The 15956-nt window shown below is 39.8% G+C and overlaps 4 protein-coding genes across 4 annotated transcripts; 2 read left to right on the forward strand and 2 right to left on the reverse strand.

The window, feature by feature from the left end:
• Positions 1–67: 67 nt before the first annotated feature.
• On the forward strand, positions 68–1514 carry BATDEDRAFT_88898 (uncharacterized protein; the record flags this gene model as incomplete). The annotated part of the gene is made up of 2 exons (XM_006679111.1): positions 68–704; positions 787–1514. 2 exons carry the CDS (start codon positions 68–70, stop codon positions 1512–1514), a joined length of 1365 nt encoding a protein of 454 aa, XP_006679174.1.
• Positions 1515–1729: 215 nt separating this feature from the next.
• On the reverse strand, positions 1730–4102 carry BATDEDRAFT_24879 (uncharacterized protein; the record flags this gene model as incomplete). The annotated part of the gene is made up of 1 exon (XM_006678890.1): positions 1730–4102. The coding sequence occupies one exon, from the start codon at positions 4100–4102 to the stop codon at positions 1730–1732; it is 2373 nt and encodes a 790-aa protein (XP_006678953.1).
• A 991-nt stretch (positions 4103–5093) lies between these two features.
• Positions 5094–12021, forward strand: BATDEDRAFT_11676 (uncharacterized protein; the record flags this gene model as incomplete). Its single annotated transcript, XM_006678821.1, has 14 exons — positions 5094–5223; positions 5363–5467; positions 5740–6053; positions 6125–6311; positions 6385–6449; positions 6536–6759; positions 6849–7102; positions 7197–7372; positions 7462–7492; positions 7567–7687; positions 7772–8348; positions 8448–9927; positions 10031–11551; positions 11648–12021. 14 exons carry the CDS (start codon positions 5094–5096, stop codon positions 12019–12021), a joined length of 5559 nt encoding a protein of 1852 aa, XP_006678884.1.
• An 18-nt stretch (positions 12022–12039) lies between these two features.
• BATDEDRAFT_88530 (tetratricopeptide repeat-containing protein EMW1) lies at positions 12040–15310 on the reverse strand (the record flags this gene model as incomplete). The annotated part of the gene is made up of 9 exons (XM_006679200.1): positions 12040–12606; positions 12696–12882; positions 12977–13029; positions 13075–14121; positions 14214–14320; positions 14383–14485; positions 14552–14692; positions 14772–14956; positions 15085–15310. The coding sequence occupies 9 exons, from the start codon at positions 15308–15310 to the stop codon at positions 12109–12111; spliced, it is 2547 nt and encodes an 848-aa protein (XP_006679263.1). The 3' UTR covers positions 12040–12108.
• Positions 15311–15956: the final 646 nt, after the last annotated feature.

Consider the following 15956-nt stretch of genomic DNA (forward strand, 5'->3'; position numbering starts at 1 on the left):
ACATTGATATTCACCCATTGCAATCTACAACTTACTACTACTACACGCTCTTGACTGCTTTAATACAATGACTTCAATCAACCAACTGCCATCTTCGTATCAATTTGCAACTTGCAACCCATTGATGCAATCTTGCATGTCGCCATCAGGCAACTACAAACAGAATCCATTTGAAGTCGTGCCATTTTCCAACCCCGCATTGATTCAGCAACTCCAACAGTTTGGAGTTCCATCTGGATTGAGTGGTGTTCATCCTAGTGTTTATTCCAATGTTGGATTGAGTGGTGTTCATCCCAATGTTTATTCCAATGTTTCTCCATTCAACACGCCCAACACGGTCAATGCTTTAAACTCTTTCTGTCCAGTTGATCCATTGAGCCATCACATGCAGATCCCTCGATTCAACCAGTTCAGTCAACTTCCATTGAACCAGATGAACCAGATCCCTCAGTTTGGTCAAATCCCTCAAATTCCTCAGTTTGGTCAACTTCCATTCAACCAGATGAGCCAGTTTGGTCAACTTCCATTCAACCAGCTCAATCAGTTTGGTCAACTTCCTCAGCTCAACCAGTTTGGTCAACTTCCATTCAACCAGCTCAACCAGCTCAACCAGATCCATCAGTCTTATCCCCATGCTGGTATGAATGTCCACCATACTGGCTTGAATGTTCCCAACGTCACTCCCATCCAGGAAATCACCAAAGGTAAGTTGATCAAACTACATTTTTTTAAATTTGCATCTGTGTAGTCATCGAGTATATGCCAACACTTTACCATGCTTGTCAGATCTTATTATTGATCGTACTCGCGACTTTAACAACCTCGAGCTTGTGTCGGATGTTGCCGATGCGTGTTCTCAGCCTCGTGCTACTGATATGATCATCAGCCATCTTGCCCAAGGTGTTGTGCCAGCTACCCCTCAGCATATTGCCATGATACTTTGCAATGATCGTTGCATTGACAAATCCGCCAACATGTTGATTGGAAATGTTGCAAACAACATTCGCTTCAATCGTCGAACCAACGAGATTCTTTCCAACCTTATTCGTGGTATTCCCCACACTCGTCGTGTTGATGAAGAACGAAAAAACAAAACCGATGATGCGATCGATCTTGGACTTGCTCGTTCTGCTCAGCAACTGCTTGCTGGTTCCAATCTTGGTAACTCAGTTTGGGTTGGCCGTCAAAAAGCTGAGCGCAAAATGAAAGCCGTCAGAGAATTGATGACTCCCAATGCATTCGGTCAGATTGATCCATCTGTTCAGATTATGTTGAACTTGATTCCCCAGGTCGAAAAACTGTATGCTAATGGTGTTGGTCCCGCTTCGGTTGTTGAACATCTCTCCGCTTCTGGAACCATTCTCCCCCGTGTTGCCGACTCGTCCATGTTTTTCAATGCAGATGTGTTGGGTCAACGTCAGATTGGATTCGGAGGTATGACAGGATTCAACGCACCTTGGACCAACTCGGTGCAAATGGGTGGTCAGGGTTTCCCCGGTTCGTTCATGGTTTAAATGCTGTCTAGGCAATGATGTGATGATCTGACAGTTCAATCTCATTCACCATTCACCATTTCCAACTATGCCGAAATGAACACGCTTTTCCTTATTTTGTTATAATTACGTTTTACAAGTTTCTTGACGCTTCTTATACACTATACATTTAATTATATCGAGTTTGTCTAGATATACTACACGTTTTTGAAACAGCATAGTTATGGGTTTATAATCTATATATTTGTTTTACCAGTTAATCTGTTTAAATTCACTTGGCTACGAAATGATCGTTTAGGCTTGTTGGGTGTAGTGTTAATACAAGGCGCCTTTGATATTTGCAAGTCAGCCATAGTCGTTACACTATCTTGGGACATACTCAGTTCTTGTGAGCCGTGCAGTTCGTGCACTTGACTATGTCGTTGCCTATGGATGAAATTCGAGGCAATTGTCGATGCAGGCCGTTGCTTGAGTTCCATTAATGGCTTTGAAATGCTATTTTCAAATTCATTCATGGTATCCACACGACAAGGTGGTGTGCTTGATGCAACAGGTAGAATCACATCCAAAGGAAGCGTCGTTTGCTGAAACCCATACTGTGATAATTTTTTTGGTGATTTTCTGTGTATTTTAGCACTCATGATGGTTGCTGTGAATCTGTCCAAGGAAGCTGATCGGTATTGTGTAGGTGAAGTATCCGCACACCAAACTGGAATTCTGACTTGTGTTAGTGTAGTCTGATGTTGCTGTGGCAATGTAGGAATATAGTAACCTCCGTTGGAAATGATATGAACATCCTGACTGTGGGCTTGTATTGGGCCAGATGAGGATTCGCGATTCAAATCATATATTGGATCGCTAATGCTCATATCATACGCTTTGTTGTTGTAAACAGATATATGCGATGCTATTTTTGATGATCCTAATCCTTTGATTATAGGGTTGAATGACACTTCACCTGGGGTAATATGCACAGATAATGCTGATGATATCCGTGGCAACATGGGTTTGTCACGCCTAGATTGTGATAATACTGCTGCTGCAGTTTTGGGTCGTTGAGTAGACTGAGAATTAATATCATTTGATTGACTAGATTGACTAGCAGGTTCAGCTTTATGATACTTTCTTCCTGTAATCACCGTGATTCCAGTTAGATCAAGTGGGACGATGGTTCCAGCCCCACTCCCATTTCCAACTACTTGACTTGATCTCCAATGCACTTTGGCAGTTGTTGCTGATGAAATTAGTTTTTTGCGCATAAGTGCAATTTTTTCAATTGGTTGAGTTTCAAGCAAGTCGGTATGATGTAAATCAACTGTATTTCGTTTAGGAATGGATGTACGCGTTCGAAGTTTAACGTCGGAGCTGGGATCGATAATTGGAGGTGTACCACATTTTTTAAGGCTGTTGTTGCTTCCACTCATGCTTTGGGATTTTTCCTTGGCCGTCAAATATTGGCGTCTTGCTGCTTCAAATTGATCATCGTCCATTTCAACACGTTGCGCCTGTTGCTGAGTACGCGTTGTAGAGTTTCTATTGGTCGGAACAGTCATACATGTTGCAGGTCGTTGCTTGATATTTTTTGTTTGATGTTGTGGCAAAGTGTTGGAATTAGTGTGTCCATACCAAGCTTTAGATTTTTTTACAATACAGTCTAGGGTAGGGATGGAAGTGGATGGATCAGGTACATCGAGTATATCATTATTTGCTTTTGTTGAAACAACAGACTGTGATGAATCATCTTTTATATCGGCATCTTCTTTTGTACCAAGATTCTTATTAGATATTTCAGCATTTGCCTGTGTACTTGTTTCTTCGCCCAGATCTAAAAAAGGATTTTTTACATTTGAAGTTTTGGGTGGTGGTTTACGTCGAAACAGTTTTTTTTGAAAAGTATTGGGTGAACCAGTTGGCTCATCGACCGAAAGAGCTGGACCTGATTCATAAGTTAAATATTTGTATGATGCACTGCTTGATGTATTCAGCAGACAAGATACAATATCATCAACAGTATCTTCTTCCCATCCAGTAATATCGTCAAAAAAAGTGTTGTATGGATCTTGGGCAGAATTAGTAGGGCCACGAATGAGCTCGGATAGCATTGATGGCTCGTCATCCAAGTCAATTTGGGGATCGTGTTGTGGTGATAATGCTTGTAAAGGTAGTTGTGGTGGACGAGGTTTTGGCCGGATATGAGAGCCAGACAATATGACAGGGTTGGATTTTTTAAGTCTATCAGTAGGAGTTTGCAAGCTTGTTGGTGGAGCAGGAGAGTGTTGGTATGGAAGTGACAGACTCGCATTCAGTTTGGATGAAATGTTGGTCGTGTAATTTGATTGCAATGACGATAGACTGCCTGTAGGAGCTAATGACAGTACTGAGGGCTGAAGCAGTAATAAGCCCTCGTGATTTTTATGTATACGTTTGCTATCATGGCGAGTAGTAAGGTCTATTGCCTTGTGGTTAACTGCTGCAACAGGCATCAAAATAGGCTGTGAAATCCCAGTCGGTAAAGCAGATGGTTCTAAACAAGCCGTGTTACCGAGTGTTGTACAAGTGTTGGAGACTCTTGATGGATAGTTGTGTGTAGTGTCATCTCGATGTGCCATGATATATTTATAGATATCCAAATGTAGTATGCATGTATCTATCCGAATGGTTTTGGAAATCTAGTCTGAAAATGCCATTTTCGCGTCGGCTTACCAGCAAGATGGTCTAGCTATTGCTTGCAAAACTGAAAGTAGTTCCACGTGATTAGGTGTGTAGAAATTGCTGGCTGGATTTTGACATTTAACCCGTAGATTAGCAATTATGGTCGTGTTTCCAAGGACATTCGCTCAACTACTTAAGCAGCGTAATACTGCTTTTGAAAACAAAGAACTGTACGCCGTCAATGATGATGAGGTTAAGATAACTGCTTTAAACTCATCCCAAACAACGAATGCCTTGGAAGCAATGATTCAGCGTTTGAATGAACAGATTAAGCGACACAATGAGTTAGGTTTGATCAATCCAGTTCCAGTCATGTTTTAATGTCATACTAATCACTTATTCTACTGTCATTCTGACCATAGATTTAATTCAGCTGTATCTGGTGAGTTTTACTATTTATAGATTTGCTTTGTTCATAAATACATTGTGTTGATGGCAATTTGATTTATGGTCCAAATCCAGTAGTCAATCCTGCACTTGAGAGAGATCTCCCATTTAAAAGCCAGCTGGATATTTTTGGTGCACCTCAAAAACTGATGGAAGATACTTTTTCGATTCATGCGCTCGTTGATGAAACTGCTACAAATGTTGATTCAAGCGAAGAGTCTTTGACCTCGGTAGCTGTTGAGGATTCGTTTGACAAAACTTGGTTGTTGAGGTATATTATTCATTATATTATTCAGCTTTCTTGTGATTGTATCAAATAAATTTAATGCTCATTTGATGTATTTTGTTACACTAGTGCATGCAATAAATTCATACACGAAGCCTCCATGGAAATATCTGCTGAGCAATTGTGCACAGACATTTTTTCAATCCTGCGAAACAAAAGCAATGGTAACATGTGCTTGATTTGGCTGATGCTGATATATTTGCATTTTAACTTTTATGATTGTTTTAGATGACGAAATTCAAGCAGCTCTTGTCGATCTAATGGGATATTCAGATATCGATTTTGTATCAACTTTACTGACCAACCGCCAGATGATTGTGGATTCGATCATGCAAGAAGTAAGCCGTTTGCAAATATAATTTTTAATCCATGTTGATTTACTGACACACTATAACACACCAGGCAATTTGTTCTGGAAGGTTGGAAGAAGCCACCAACGCTTCTTTAGTAAATAGAAACGAAGATTCCAACATGAATACAAAAGCACGCCCAATTTATGGCACTCAAGTAACTGTCCAATCTGAATCTGAAAAGCAATTGCAAAAAGCTATGAGAAAAGAATGGAAAAAGCAATCCAAACATGCTAATGGTAACCATCTATTACCGTACTATATATTTATAGTATTTATACTGACGTGTCTACATAAACAATCTTATTAGACGAGTTTGAAAGTATTGACTGCACCACATTGCTTGGATTCGATGGGGATCGACTCCGTCAAGCTCGTGCAAATCAACTTTACTCGGCCGCATCTGCTCCACCAGTCTCCAACAAAGTAAGCGTGGCTTAATATCAAGACGATGTATTGGTTCAAGTCTTATCATACTGACGCTGCTTTTTATAGAACCCTGGATCTGGAGGACAACAAGTATCATACCCAAATGTATATCAGTCTGGTACTGGTGGATCCACTCTTTCACTATTTGGATCAAAATATGCGCTGCCAGTAGGAACAGTAAGAGTCGACGAAAAAGATTTTGAAGAGGTCGAAATTCCCATCACAAAAGCATCTCCAGTTCGAACGACCGAGTCTCGCGTTTTGATCAGTAGCATGGACAAGATTGCACAATCTGTATTCAAAGGCTATGAGTCTTTGAATCGTGTCCAGTCAATTGTTTATCCTGTTGCTTACGAGACTAACGAGAATATGCTAGTGTGTGCTCCGACTGGTGCAGTAAGTGTTTTCGAATTTTTCAGTCTATTTCTATTATAATATAAGCCAACTTTATTTGTTTGACTATTTAGGGGAAAACTGATGTTGCAATGCTTACCGTTTTGCGAGTTATTCATCAGCATTGTGTAGATGGAGTGATTGACCTCGACAGTTTTAAAATTGTCTATGTTGCTCCCATGAAGGCTTTGGCTGCTGAAATTGCTCGAAAGTTTTCTACACGACTTGCAGCTCTCAAAGTCAAGGTTCGAGAACTTACCGGTAAGCCTTTTAAACATACTGGTTCATAGATTTTTTAAAATGTTTAGATAATAGCTTATACAGAACCCTTTAGGTGACATGCAGTTGACCAAAGTGGAAATTTCTGAAACCCAAATGATTGTTACTACTCCTGAAAAGGTAGCATGATTGAACATGTGCATTTTACCTGTTGTTTTTCTATTATTAAGCAATCTAATTTTGTGTTTTATCCTGGTGCTACCTAGTGGGATGTTGTGACTAGAAAAGGCGTTGGCGATACTGAGCTATCTCAAAAAGTGAGATTGCTTATTATTGACGAAGTTCATTTACTCCACGAAGAGCGAGGAGCAGTCATTGAAAGCATTGTTGCACGAACTCTGAGATTAGTAGAGTCAAGTCAGTCGCTTATTAGAATTGTTGGGCTTTCTGCTACCCTTCCCAACTATGTGGATGTAGCGGCGTTTTTGAGGTAAACTGCACATCTTTGGCTGTGAATATTTGCATTGTTTATATTTTTGTTCGAGTTTACTAAATATACGTCAATCCTTGTTTGAATAGTGTCAATTTATATCAAGGATTATTCTTTTTTGATGCTAGCTTTCGTCCTGTTCCTCTTGAACAGCATTTTATTGGTGTTAAAGCCAAAGCTGGATCTATTGTTTACAAAACAAAATTAAATGAGATTTGTTTTGAAAAGATTGCTGCTCTCGTTTGCGAAGGTTATCAAGCGATGGTGTTTGTACACGCTCGTAAAGAGACCGTGAATACGGCACAAGCACTGCATGATCTTGCAATGAGTTCAGACAAGCTTGGTGAGCTGATATTCTTTACAAATTGATCAAGTGGTAGATGCTGTTTTGTAGCCAAGAAATTACACTCTATTATTAACCGGCTTGTTCTATGTAGGCATGTTTGATTGCACTCAAGATCCCCAATTTGGCATTTTTGTCAAAGAAGTTCAAAAGTCCAAAAACAAGGAGATGAAGGAACTTTTTTCAAGTGGATTTGGAATTCATCATGCTGGTATGCTTCGTTCTGACCGTACTCTTACCGAGCGTTTATTTGAAAAGGGTTTGATTAAAGTTTGTATTTCATGCTTCAATTATTACGACAGTATTCAGTCAATATACAAAATTAGTTTATTGATGCCTTTTAATTGGGTTGATTTTAGGTTCTTTGTTGTACAGCAACACTTGCATGGGGTAAGTAGAATTTGGTTTCATAAAATAGATTACTGTGTACATGGCTTGATTGTATTAAAATCATTGTAATATAGGTGTCAATTTGCCTGCGTATGCTGTTGTTATCAAAGGCACTCAAGTTTACAATGCCGAAAAAGGTGCTTTTGTAGACTTGTCAATTTTGGACGTTTTACAAATTTTTGGACGAGCTGGGCGGTAGGATTCTTTTTGCAATTCTAATCTGAGCTGGAATGACTATATTTAACCCCATGCTTGTGTTTTGCTACTATTTATGCATAGACCTCAATATGAAGATCGCGGTATCGGTTACATTATTACCACGCACGATAAGCTTACTCATTATTTGTCATCCATGACCCAGCAACACCCAATCGAGTCTACCTTTTCAAACAAACTTGTAGATAATCTTAATGCTGAAATCTCTCTTGGCACTGTAACAAATCTAGATGAAGCTGTAAAGTGGCTTTCGTACACGTATCTATATGTACGAATGCGTAAGAACCCATTTCAATATGGGCTTGGATGGGATGAACTTACAGCAGATCCCTTGCTTGGAAAAAGACGGCGTGATCTTTTGGTTAGTGCCGCTAATACTCTTCACAAAACTCAAATGATTGTATTTGATGAGCGTACCGGGTATTTGACGCCTAAAGATCTTGGTCGCGTTGCAAGTAACTTTTACATCAGTCATTCTACGATTGAGATTTTTAACACTATGATGAGACCGCGCATGACCGAAGCTGATGTCATTGCCATGTTGAGTATGAGCAATGAGTTTGAAAATATAAAGCTTAGAAACGAAGAGACTGTGGAAATGAAAGGATTGCTGAAAGATCAGTGTGTTTGCGCTGTCAAGGTAAATTCATCGATATGGTATTTAAAAAATACACTCTGTACAGCATTGTGGTGTTTTGTTTGACTAAACTTTTCCGTTTTACTGTGCACAATACTATAGGGAGGAGTAGACACCAATTATGGAAAAACAAATATCTTGCTGCAGTCCTATATATCTCGCTCGCGTATCGATGATTTTGCTCTTGTATCAGATGCCGCATATGTGGCTCAAAACTCTGCTCGTATTCTTCGTGCTATTTTTGACATTGCCATGAGTCGAAACTGGGGACCTACAGCGTCAGTTGTTTTATCTTTGTGCAAAACTGTGGATAAGCGCATGTGGTCATTTGAACATCCTTTAGCTCAATTCGATCTTCCTGTAGAGATTATCACCAAACTAGAGCGATCAGTTGACTCTATTTCAATGGATGCTTTGCGTGATATGACTGCCAATGAACTAGGTGATCTTGTCCGACATCACCGAATGGGAGATACTGTATCTCGATGCGTTATGCAATTTCCCACTTTGTATATGGAGGCTAGTATTGCTCCAATTACTCGAACTATTTTGCGCATTTCTCTTCATGTTACTCCCGATTTTGCCTGGAACGACAAAGTTCATGGAAAGTCTGAGCCCTGGTGGATTTGGGTTGAGGATCCTGAAAGTACTGATATTTTGTATTCCGAGTATTTTTTGGTTCGCAAACGTGAACATGGCCAAACTCAAAAACTTGGGTTTACTATTCCCATTCCAAAAACGTTGTCTACTTCCGATGAGCTTCCTCCACAAGTATACATTCGTGCCGTATCGGATCGCTGGATTGGTGCAGAGAATATTTTGCCGGTATCATTTAAACACTTGATTTTGCCAGAATTGAATCATGCTCCATATACCGATCTTTTGGATCTGCAACCTCTTTCTATCACTGCTTTAAAAAATCCTATTATTGAAGAAATCTGTCGTCCTCGATTTCAATATTTCAATCCTGTGCAGACGCAAATTTTCCATACATTGTATCAGACCCGCCACAACGCACTTGTTGGAGCTCCTACTGGATCTGGTAAAACTATTGCTGCCGAGTTGGCTCTTTGGTCTACATTCCGAGATTTTCCAAAAAGCAAAGTTGTTTATATTGCCCCACTTAAAGCATTGGTTAGAGAGCGAGTACAAGACTGGCGCACTCGTGTCGCATTTCCCATGTGTCGCCGTCTGGTTGAACTTACTGGTGATGTAACTCCAGATATTGCTACAATTGAAGGTGCTGATATTATTGTTACTACGCCCGAGAAATGGGATGGAGTGAGCCGAAGCTGGAAAACTCGAAAGTATGTAACGGATGTATCACTTGTCATTATTGATGAGATTCATTTGCTTGGTGGTGATCGCGGTCCTATTCTGGAAGTTATTGTGTCTCGTATGAATTACATTGCTGAACAGACCAAAAAGCCTATTCGTGTAGTTGGTTTGAGTACTGCGCTAGCAAATGCATGTGATCTTGGAGACTGGTTAAACATTAGAAATATGGGCTTGTTTAATTTCCGTCATTCTGTTCGACCAGTACCACTTGAAATTTTCATTGAGGGATATCCAGGCAAACATTGTAAGTAATTGTGTGGACTACCAAGTATTGGAAATATTTGATTTTTTATTGGTATGGCCATTACATGACTTACAATTGCTCGTTTTTCTCGAATATTTTTTAGACTGCCCACGTATGATTTCCATGAACAAGCCGACATATGCTGCAATTATGACCCACTCTCCATCAAAACCTGTAATTGTTTTTGTGTCTTCTCGTCGCCAAACCAGACTAACTGCACAGGATCTGATTTCATTATGCGCCAACAATGACAACCCTCGTCATTTCTTACATATGCCTGAAGAAGAACTTGAAATGTTAGTAGCCGGTGTCAAAGATCAGTCGCTTAAACTTGCTCTACAGTTTGGTATTGGATTGCATCATGCTGGTTTGATTGATACTGATCGCAAGCTTTCAGAGGAGCTGTTTGTTAATGGCAAGATCCAAGTGCTTATTGCGACAAGTACTTTAGCTTGGGGCGTTAATTTTCCTGCTCATCTTGTTGTCGTCAAAGGAACAGAATTTTACGACGCCAAAACAAAGGGATATGTGGATTTCCCCATCACTGATGTGTTGCAAATGATGGGTCGTGCAGGACGGCCCCAATTCGATGACAGTGGAGTGGCCGTGATTCTTGTTCATGACGTCAAAAAGAACTTTTACAAAAAGTTTTTACATGAGCCGTTTCCTGTCGAGAGCAGTCTGCACACATGTCTGGAAGATCATTTTAATGCTGAAATAGCTGCAGGGACAATCAAGTCGAAGCAAGATGCCATGGACTATCTTACATGGACATACTTGTATCGTCGCGTCAGAATGAATCCCACTTTTTATGGTGCCGAGGACGCATCTGATTTGGCCATTGTAAGATATCTGTCCAACTTGATTGTGGATACACTCGAGTCTTTGCGTGCTGCAGAGTGTGTAAACATTATTGATGACTTTGATGTTGAATCCACTCCGTTTGGTAAAATTGCATCATACTATTATTTGCGGTACAAAACAATAGGCATTTTAAAGAAACGCCTTCTGAGAAAATTCCACGAGCGTCATAGTTTGCAACCCGGTCAGAAAGTTGGTGGACACTACATCAAATTGGTGCGCATTATTTCCGATGCTGCAGAGTATGATGAGCTTCCTGTTCGCCATAATGAGGATATCAAGAACCGTGAGCTTGAAAGTGTATTGCCTTTCAAGGCTCGTGTTGCCAAAGACTCGCAATCTGGGTTTGATGCTGTAGGCTCAGATGTTGTACAGTATGATTGCCCACATCTCAAAACGTTTCTTCTTCTCCAAGCACACCTAGTTAGACAAGACCAACTGCCATGCTCAGATTATCACACCGACACGATTTCTGTGCTTGATCAATCTATCCGTATTGTCCAAGCTATGATTGATGTTTGCGTGTTACAAGGATATCTTGCAACAACGCTCGGACTAACTTCGATTCTGCAATGTATTAAGCAGGCAAGATGGGAATCTGATTCTCCTCTACTAACTCTTCCTCATATGACACCGGAGCTACTCGGCTCCCTCAAACTAAACGGTATAGTCGTGCAGGATCTTGCCCAGCTATGTTTCTTAAATGATCATGACCGTGGTAGTGTGTTGCGTAATATACCGGGACTATCAGTTTCACAATGTCGTGATATCTTCAACGTTGTTACCAACATGCCAGCCATGACTATAAAATATGAAATCAAGGGTGCAAAGGAAAAGAATGGACGATGGATGGTATCAGCAGGCAAAGTATACTGCATTACACTGAGTTTTGTTCGTGAAAGGCCGTATGTGTCCAACTATGGAGAAAAAGGGATGTATCAAATCCACTCTCCAAGATTTCCCAAACTTCAAACAGAAGGATGGTGGGTCATTCTTGGTGATCAGCGTTGTGATGAGCTTTGGGCTTTGAAAAGATGTTCTCCTGTCAACAAGGAAGCTGACAAAAAAAAGATTGGCAGGGTTTCTGATAAGAAACGCATGGATGTACTTTGTACGTCCATGTCGATTGAAGCACCATCTCTTACTGGTGAATACGACTTTGATATCTTTCTTGTTAGCGACGGGTATCGTGGGCTGGATAAACAACAACCACTTCGCATTTATGTTGGTTGATCTGAAAATAAACACCACTGGTAAAAATGCATCTTTGTATTTAAAATGGAACGTTGGATAAATGTAAGAGCAAACTAAAAGCTTAAATTAGATGGCACTTCGCAGTTCCTTAAGCTCGGCAAGCTTTTGAACCAATTGGTCATGCTCCTCAGTTCCTTCATAACTATCTTTTGTCCTAGCAACTGCGGTTTTAGTAGCTTGATGAGCCTGGTAAGCCCAATCCTTGCATACCATTGACGCCTCTCCACTTCCCATTCGCACCTCGGACATCTGTGGCCCAAGCTCCACAAAGGCATTAACCACCTGAAAAGTATATTTTGTCAATGATCTGAAAATATCAATGTTTGTTGTCAATCCTGGATGATGAAGAATAGCCCTGTACGCCTTTTGGTAGTATTCGAGTGCTTTGTGCAAGTGCTGTCGATACTGCTCAAATCGAGCACATATTAAAAACAGGCGCGGGGATGATAGTTTAGCCAAGATCTGTTCCAAAAGCTTTGCCATTTTTAAAGTAAGATTTTCAGCAGATTGGCCCAAAGAGTCCGAATCGCCATTGACAATGGCAAGAACGATAATGTCAAGAATCTATGCATATACAATAGTGTCATGATTATGAAGTTGATGATGCAGTAACAAATATAATCAAAAACTTCAGCAAGTACAAAAAAACATACATCAAGATCGACCAATGTATCCTTGAATTTTGGCTTATTTGCTCGAATGGTTAAAATACGTTCCATTGCACGGATTGCTTCGGAAAACTCTCCAATGTCGACAGATACAAACAAATAGTTTTCCCATATATTAGATGCTTCAAAGTTGTGCTTCAAAGATTCTTTTAGGCAATTGAATGCTTCGCGACTGTTTAGATTGATAATGAATTGGTAAGCATATTAGCAATCTGATAAAACTAAAACCACATCAGCTGTCTTGTTGAATTTATATACAAACGCACAGTTTCTTGTTCTTGATGTATACAGAGGCAAGATTGTTCCACGCTTCACCGTTCTACCCAATTGGCAATAAATGGATTCAAGTTAATTTTAAACCTACCATAGCCAGCATCACCACATAGTTGTCAATAAATAATACCTCTGGATCAATGACTGTCACTCGATTGAATGATTGCTCGGCAATGTCATATTTTTCAAGATGCATTGCAGCACAACCAAGAACAAACCAAGAATTTTCAAACAAAGGGTTAAGAGCAAGTGCCAGTTGATAGCACTCTACGCACTTTTCCATGTTTTCCTTTTTAAAGTAATGAGCTCCCAGGGATCGCATTGCTCGTGCATATCGACGACCAGAAACCTCCCATGCCTGCATGTAATACTGCGGATCCCCATTGATGTCGCCAAGAAGACAAATCAGTTTTGGAGAGTCGGGCGTTTGCTCAAGCAAATTACAGACAATAACCTTGGCTTTTTCAACCTGCTCCAGCATAATATGGCAAGAAACCACATTCTCCCACATTTCCAAACGTTCAAAAATTTCCAGTGCAGATCGAATAGCACCAATTCCTTGAAATCGCTCACCAAGCTCGCGCTCAAGCTCCCATTTTGGTGGTATCAAAATGGAAAAGATGTGCTGCATGCGTTCTGCTACTGGGGAATCCTTTAAACAAAATTGATCGACAAGTGCTTGGAGTTGCAAAACAGATCGCTCTGCAGTTCGAGATTTTTCAATTTCCAATCGAGATCTCAAAAGAAGACCCATGGTATGTACCATCCAGTTATTAGAATGCTCCAAAACACGACGAACATACGGAAACATTTGTTCGGTGGTCAGACCGTGAATGGGATTTGTGTTTTTAACGTTGAGACATAGTGCTAGCAGAATACATTGATCCACAATGCTAAGATTGTGCTGTTTTGCAACATTTTTATCGGTAATTTGCATTTTTTCAAGCAATGTATCATCATTATGATCTAAAGCTACGGGTGTAAACATATGATCGGCGGACGGAGTAGCGGATTGTCGAGATTCAGCCAATACGACCAATTGGGATGTTTCGAATGTTTGGAACTTGGTTCGTTTTCCGAGGACACCCGTCATTTCCCATGTTAACATGCTAGCCTCCTGTGCAGCTTTAAATTGAGTCTAAATCAAAGAGTATTTTTGCATTCTTGGTCAATATCACGATCTAATTGTACAGCAATATACTGAATAATGTTACAAGGCATGTTTCATACTAATGCTTTGGAATCTTGTGTGTAATAGTGGTACACGAGGCCATACTCGAGATAAAAACGTGCTACAATATCCCTTTCAAGCTCAACATCGGGAAGAAACATCTTGACTAAACAATCGAGACAACAGTCAGAATATAAAGATCAAAGTTTTCAAAAACAGGAATCTTACCTGCATCAAGAGAGTCGATAATAACACCTTGAAGAGTGGCAGAATGGTTTTCAATAATGCGCTGTTGGATAAACGCACACCGACACGACCACCAACGAAACGTCTATACACAAAATAGGTTAAAATTGCAACAAGAAATCAGACTGAAATGTATCAAATTGATGTTTACCTTGAACTCGAGCATTTCTGTTGCAGAATCAATCAAAATCCATCTAGCCAACAAAAGCAACAATGGATCGATTGTAAGAGTGTATGCCTCTTCATAGTCGGACATGAGCAGTTTTAGCAAGTTTTTATGAAGTGTCTGTTCCTATTCAATCCAGTATCATTATCGGCACGTTACTAAAGAAATCATGAATAGACTTTTATAAACAAGAATCGGTTCATACATCCACTGTTTTCATCACTGCAGGAAGCAAATCAACTGCCTTGAATTCAAGCGATGGGCCAGTCCATGCGCCTTGAACAAAAGAGTTTAAAAGAGCAATGCCAATACAGAAAATCTCAAACTTTGTTTCTGTAGATGCATTGGATAAAACAGTAGCTAGTCTTGTGCGAAACCAGCTGTTAATATCTATCAATCAGATTTATATTTGCATTCAAGTTGTTTAGTCATTGGAAATAATAAATGTCATTGAGAACCGAAAATTGCAGTTAGTTTGAATGGCAAGATTGTAATATGAAAATAAATACGCACTCTACCTTGCTGCAATGGCATGGATACATCCACTTTATTAGGAAAGTCAATGGCAAACAACGATCGGGCAGTTGAGCTCGAAAGAACGTCGTAGTAACTTCCATTAAGAATATTGATTGCAGAAAAAGACACAGGTCCTTTTAAATCCGTCACTTTAATAGATTCTGTAACAAAAGACCCCCGAATAAGTGCCCATTCAGCATCAAGGATAGCAAGATCAGCTATTGCCATGTTATTGATTGATGATGATTTGAATTCAATTCAAAAAACGTCGAATAATTTTTTTGGAAATTTATCGTATTTTTTTAGACCCCAAAAATAGTGTTTTGCGTTTAGTCCACAAAACCTCATTTGCCATATTCATGTAAAATAAACCATTAAATAAGAGTCAAAGTATGACGACCGGTCAGTTTCATGGTAGAAATTGTATTGAAGAAATTGAAAGCGTCAATTTGTAGTAGAAAAGTGCAGCAAATACTCGCCATTATTTACTCCAGAGTCGATTGCTGCAGAATCTACAAAAATGATTGATTGAAATTTCAAGTTTTGCGATCTCGACGCTTCCTTTGAGTTTATATTCGCTATTTGAATTGCTGAATATGCTGCACACATCTATTGACACCGATGTGGATACATTGAGTCGGGTTTTAAATGGAATTCCTGACATGAGTCCAGTGGGTTATATATTTTATATGTTAGGCTATAATCAAGATTGCAATCATAATGGCGTTTATTACTTGATACCAACCCAATTCTACAACTCATTCAATATAGGCCATTTCTGATCCAGCTCGTCATGAAAAAATCCTAACGTATATAGAAAGTGTCTGCATTCAGTCACCACAGACTGTTGCTGTGCTTGTAAACGAATTGAATG

Source organism: Batrachochytrium dendrobatidis (assembly GCF_000203795.2).
Source record: "Batrachochytrium dendrobatidis JAM81 unplaced genomic scaffold BATDEscaffold_6, whole genome shotgun sequence".
Taxonomy (NCBI): Eukaryota; Fungi; Chytridiomycota; class Chytridiomycetes; order Rhizophydiales; genus Batrachochytrium; species Batrachochytrium dendrobatidis.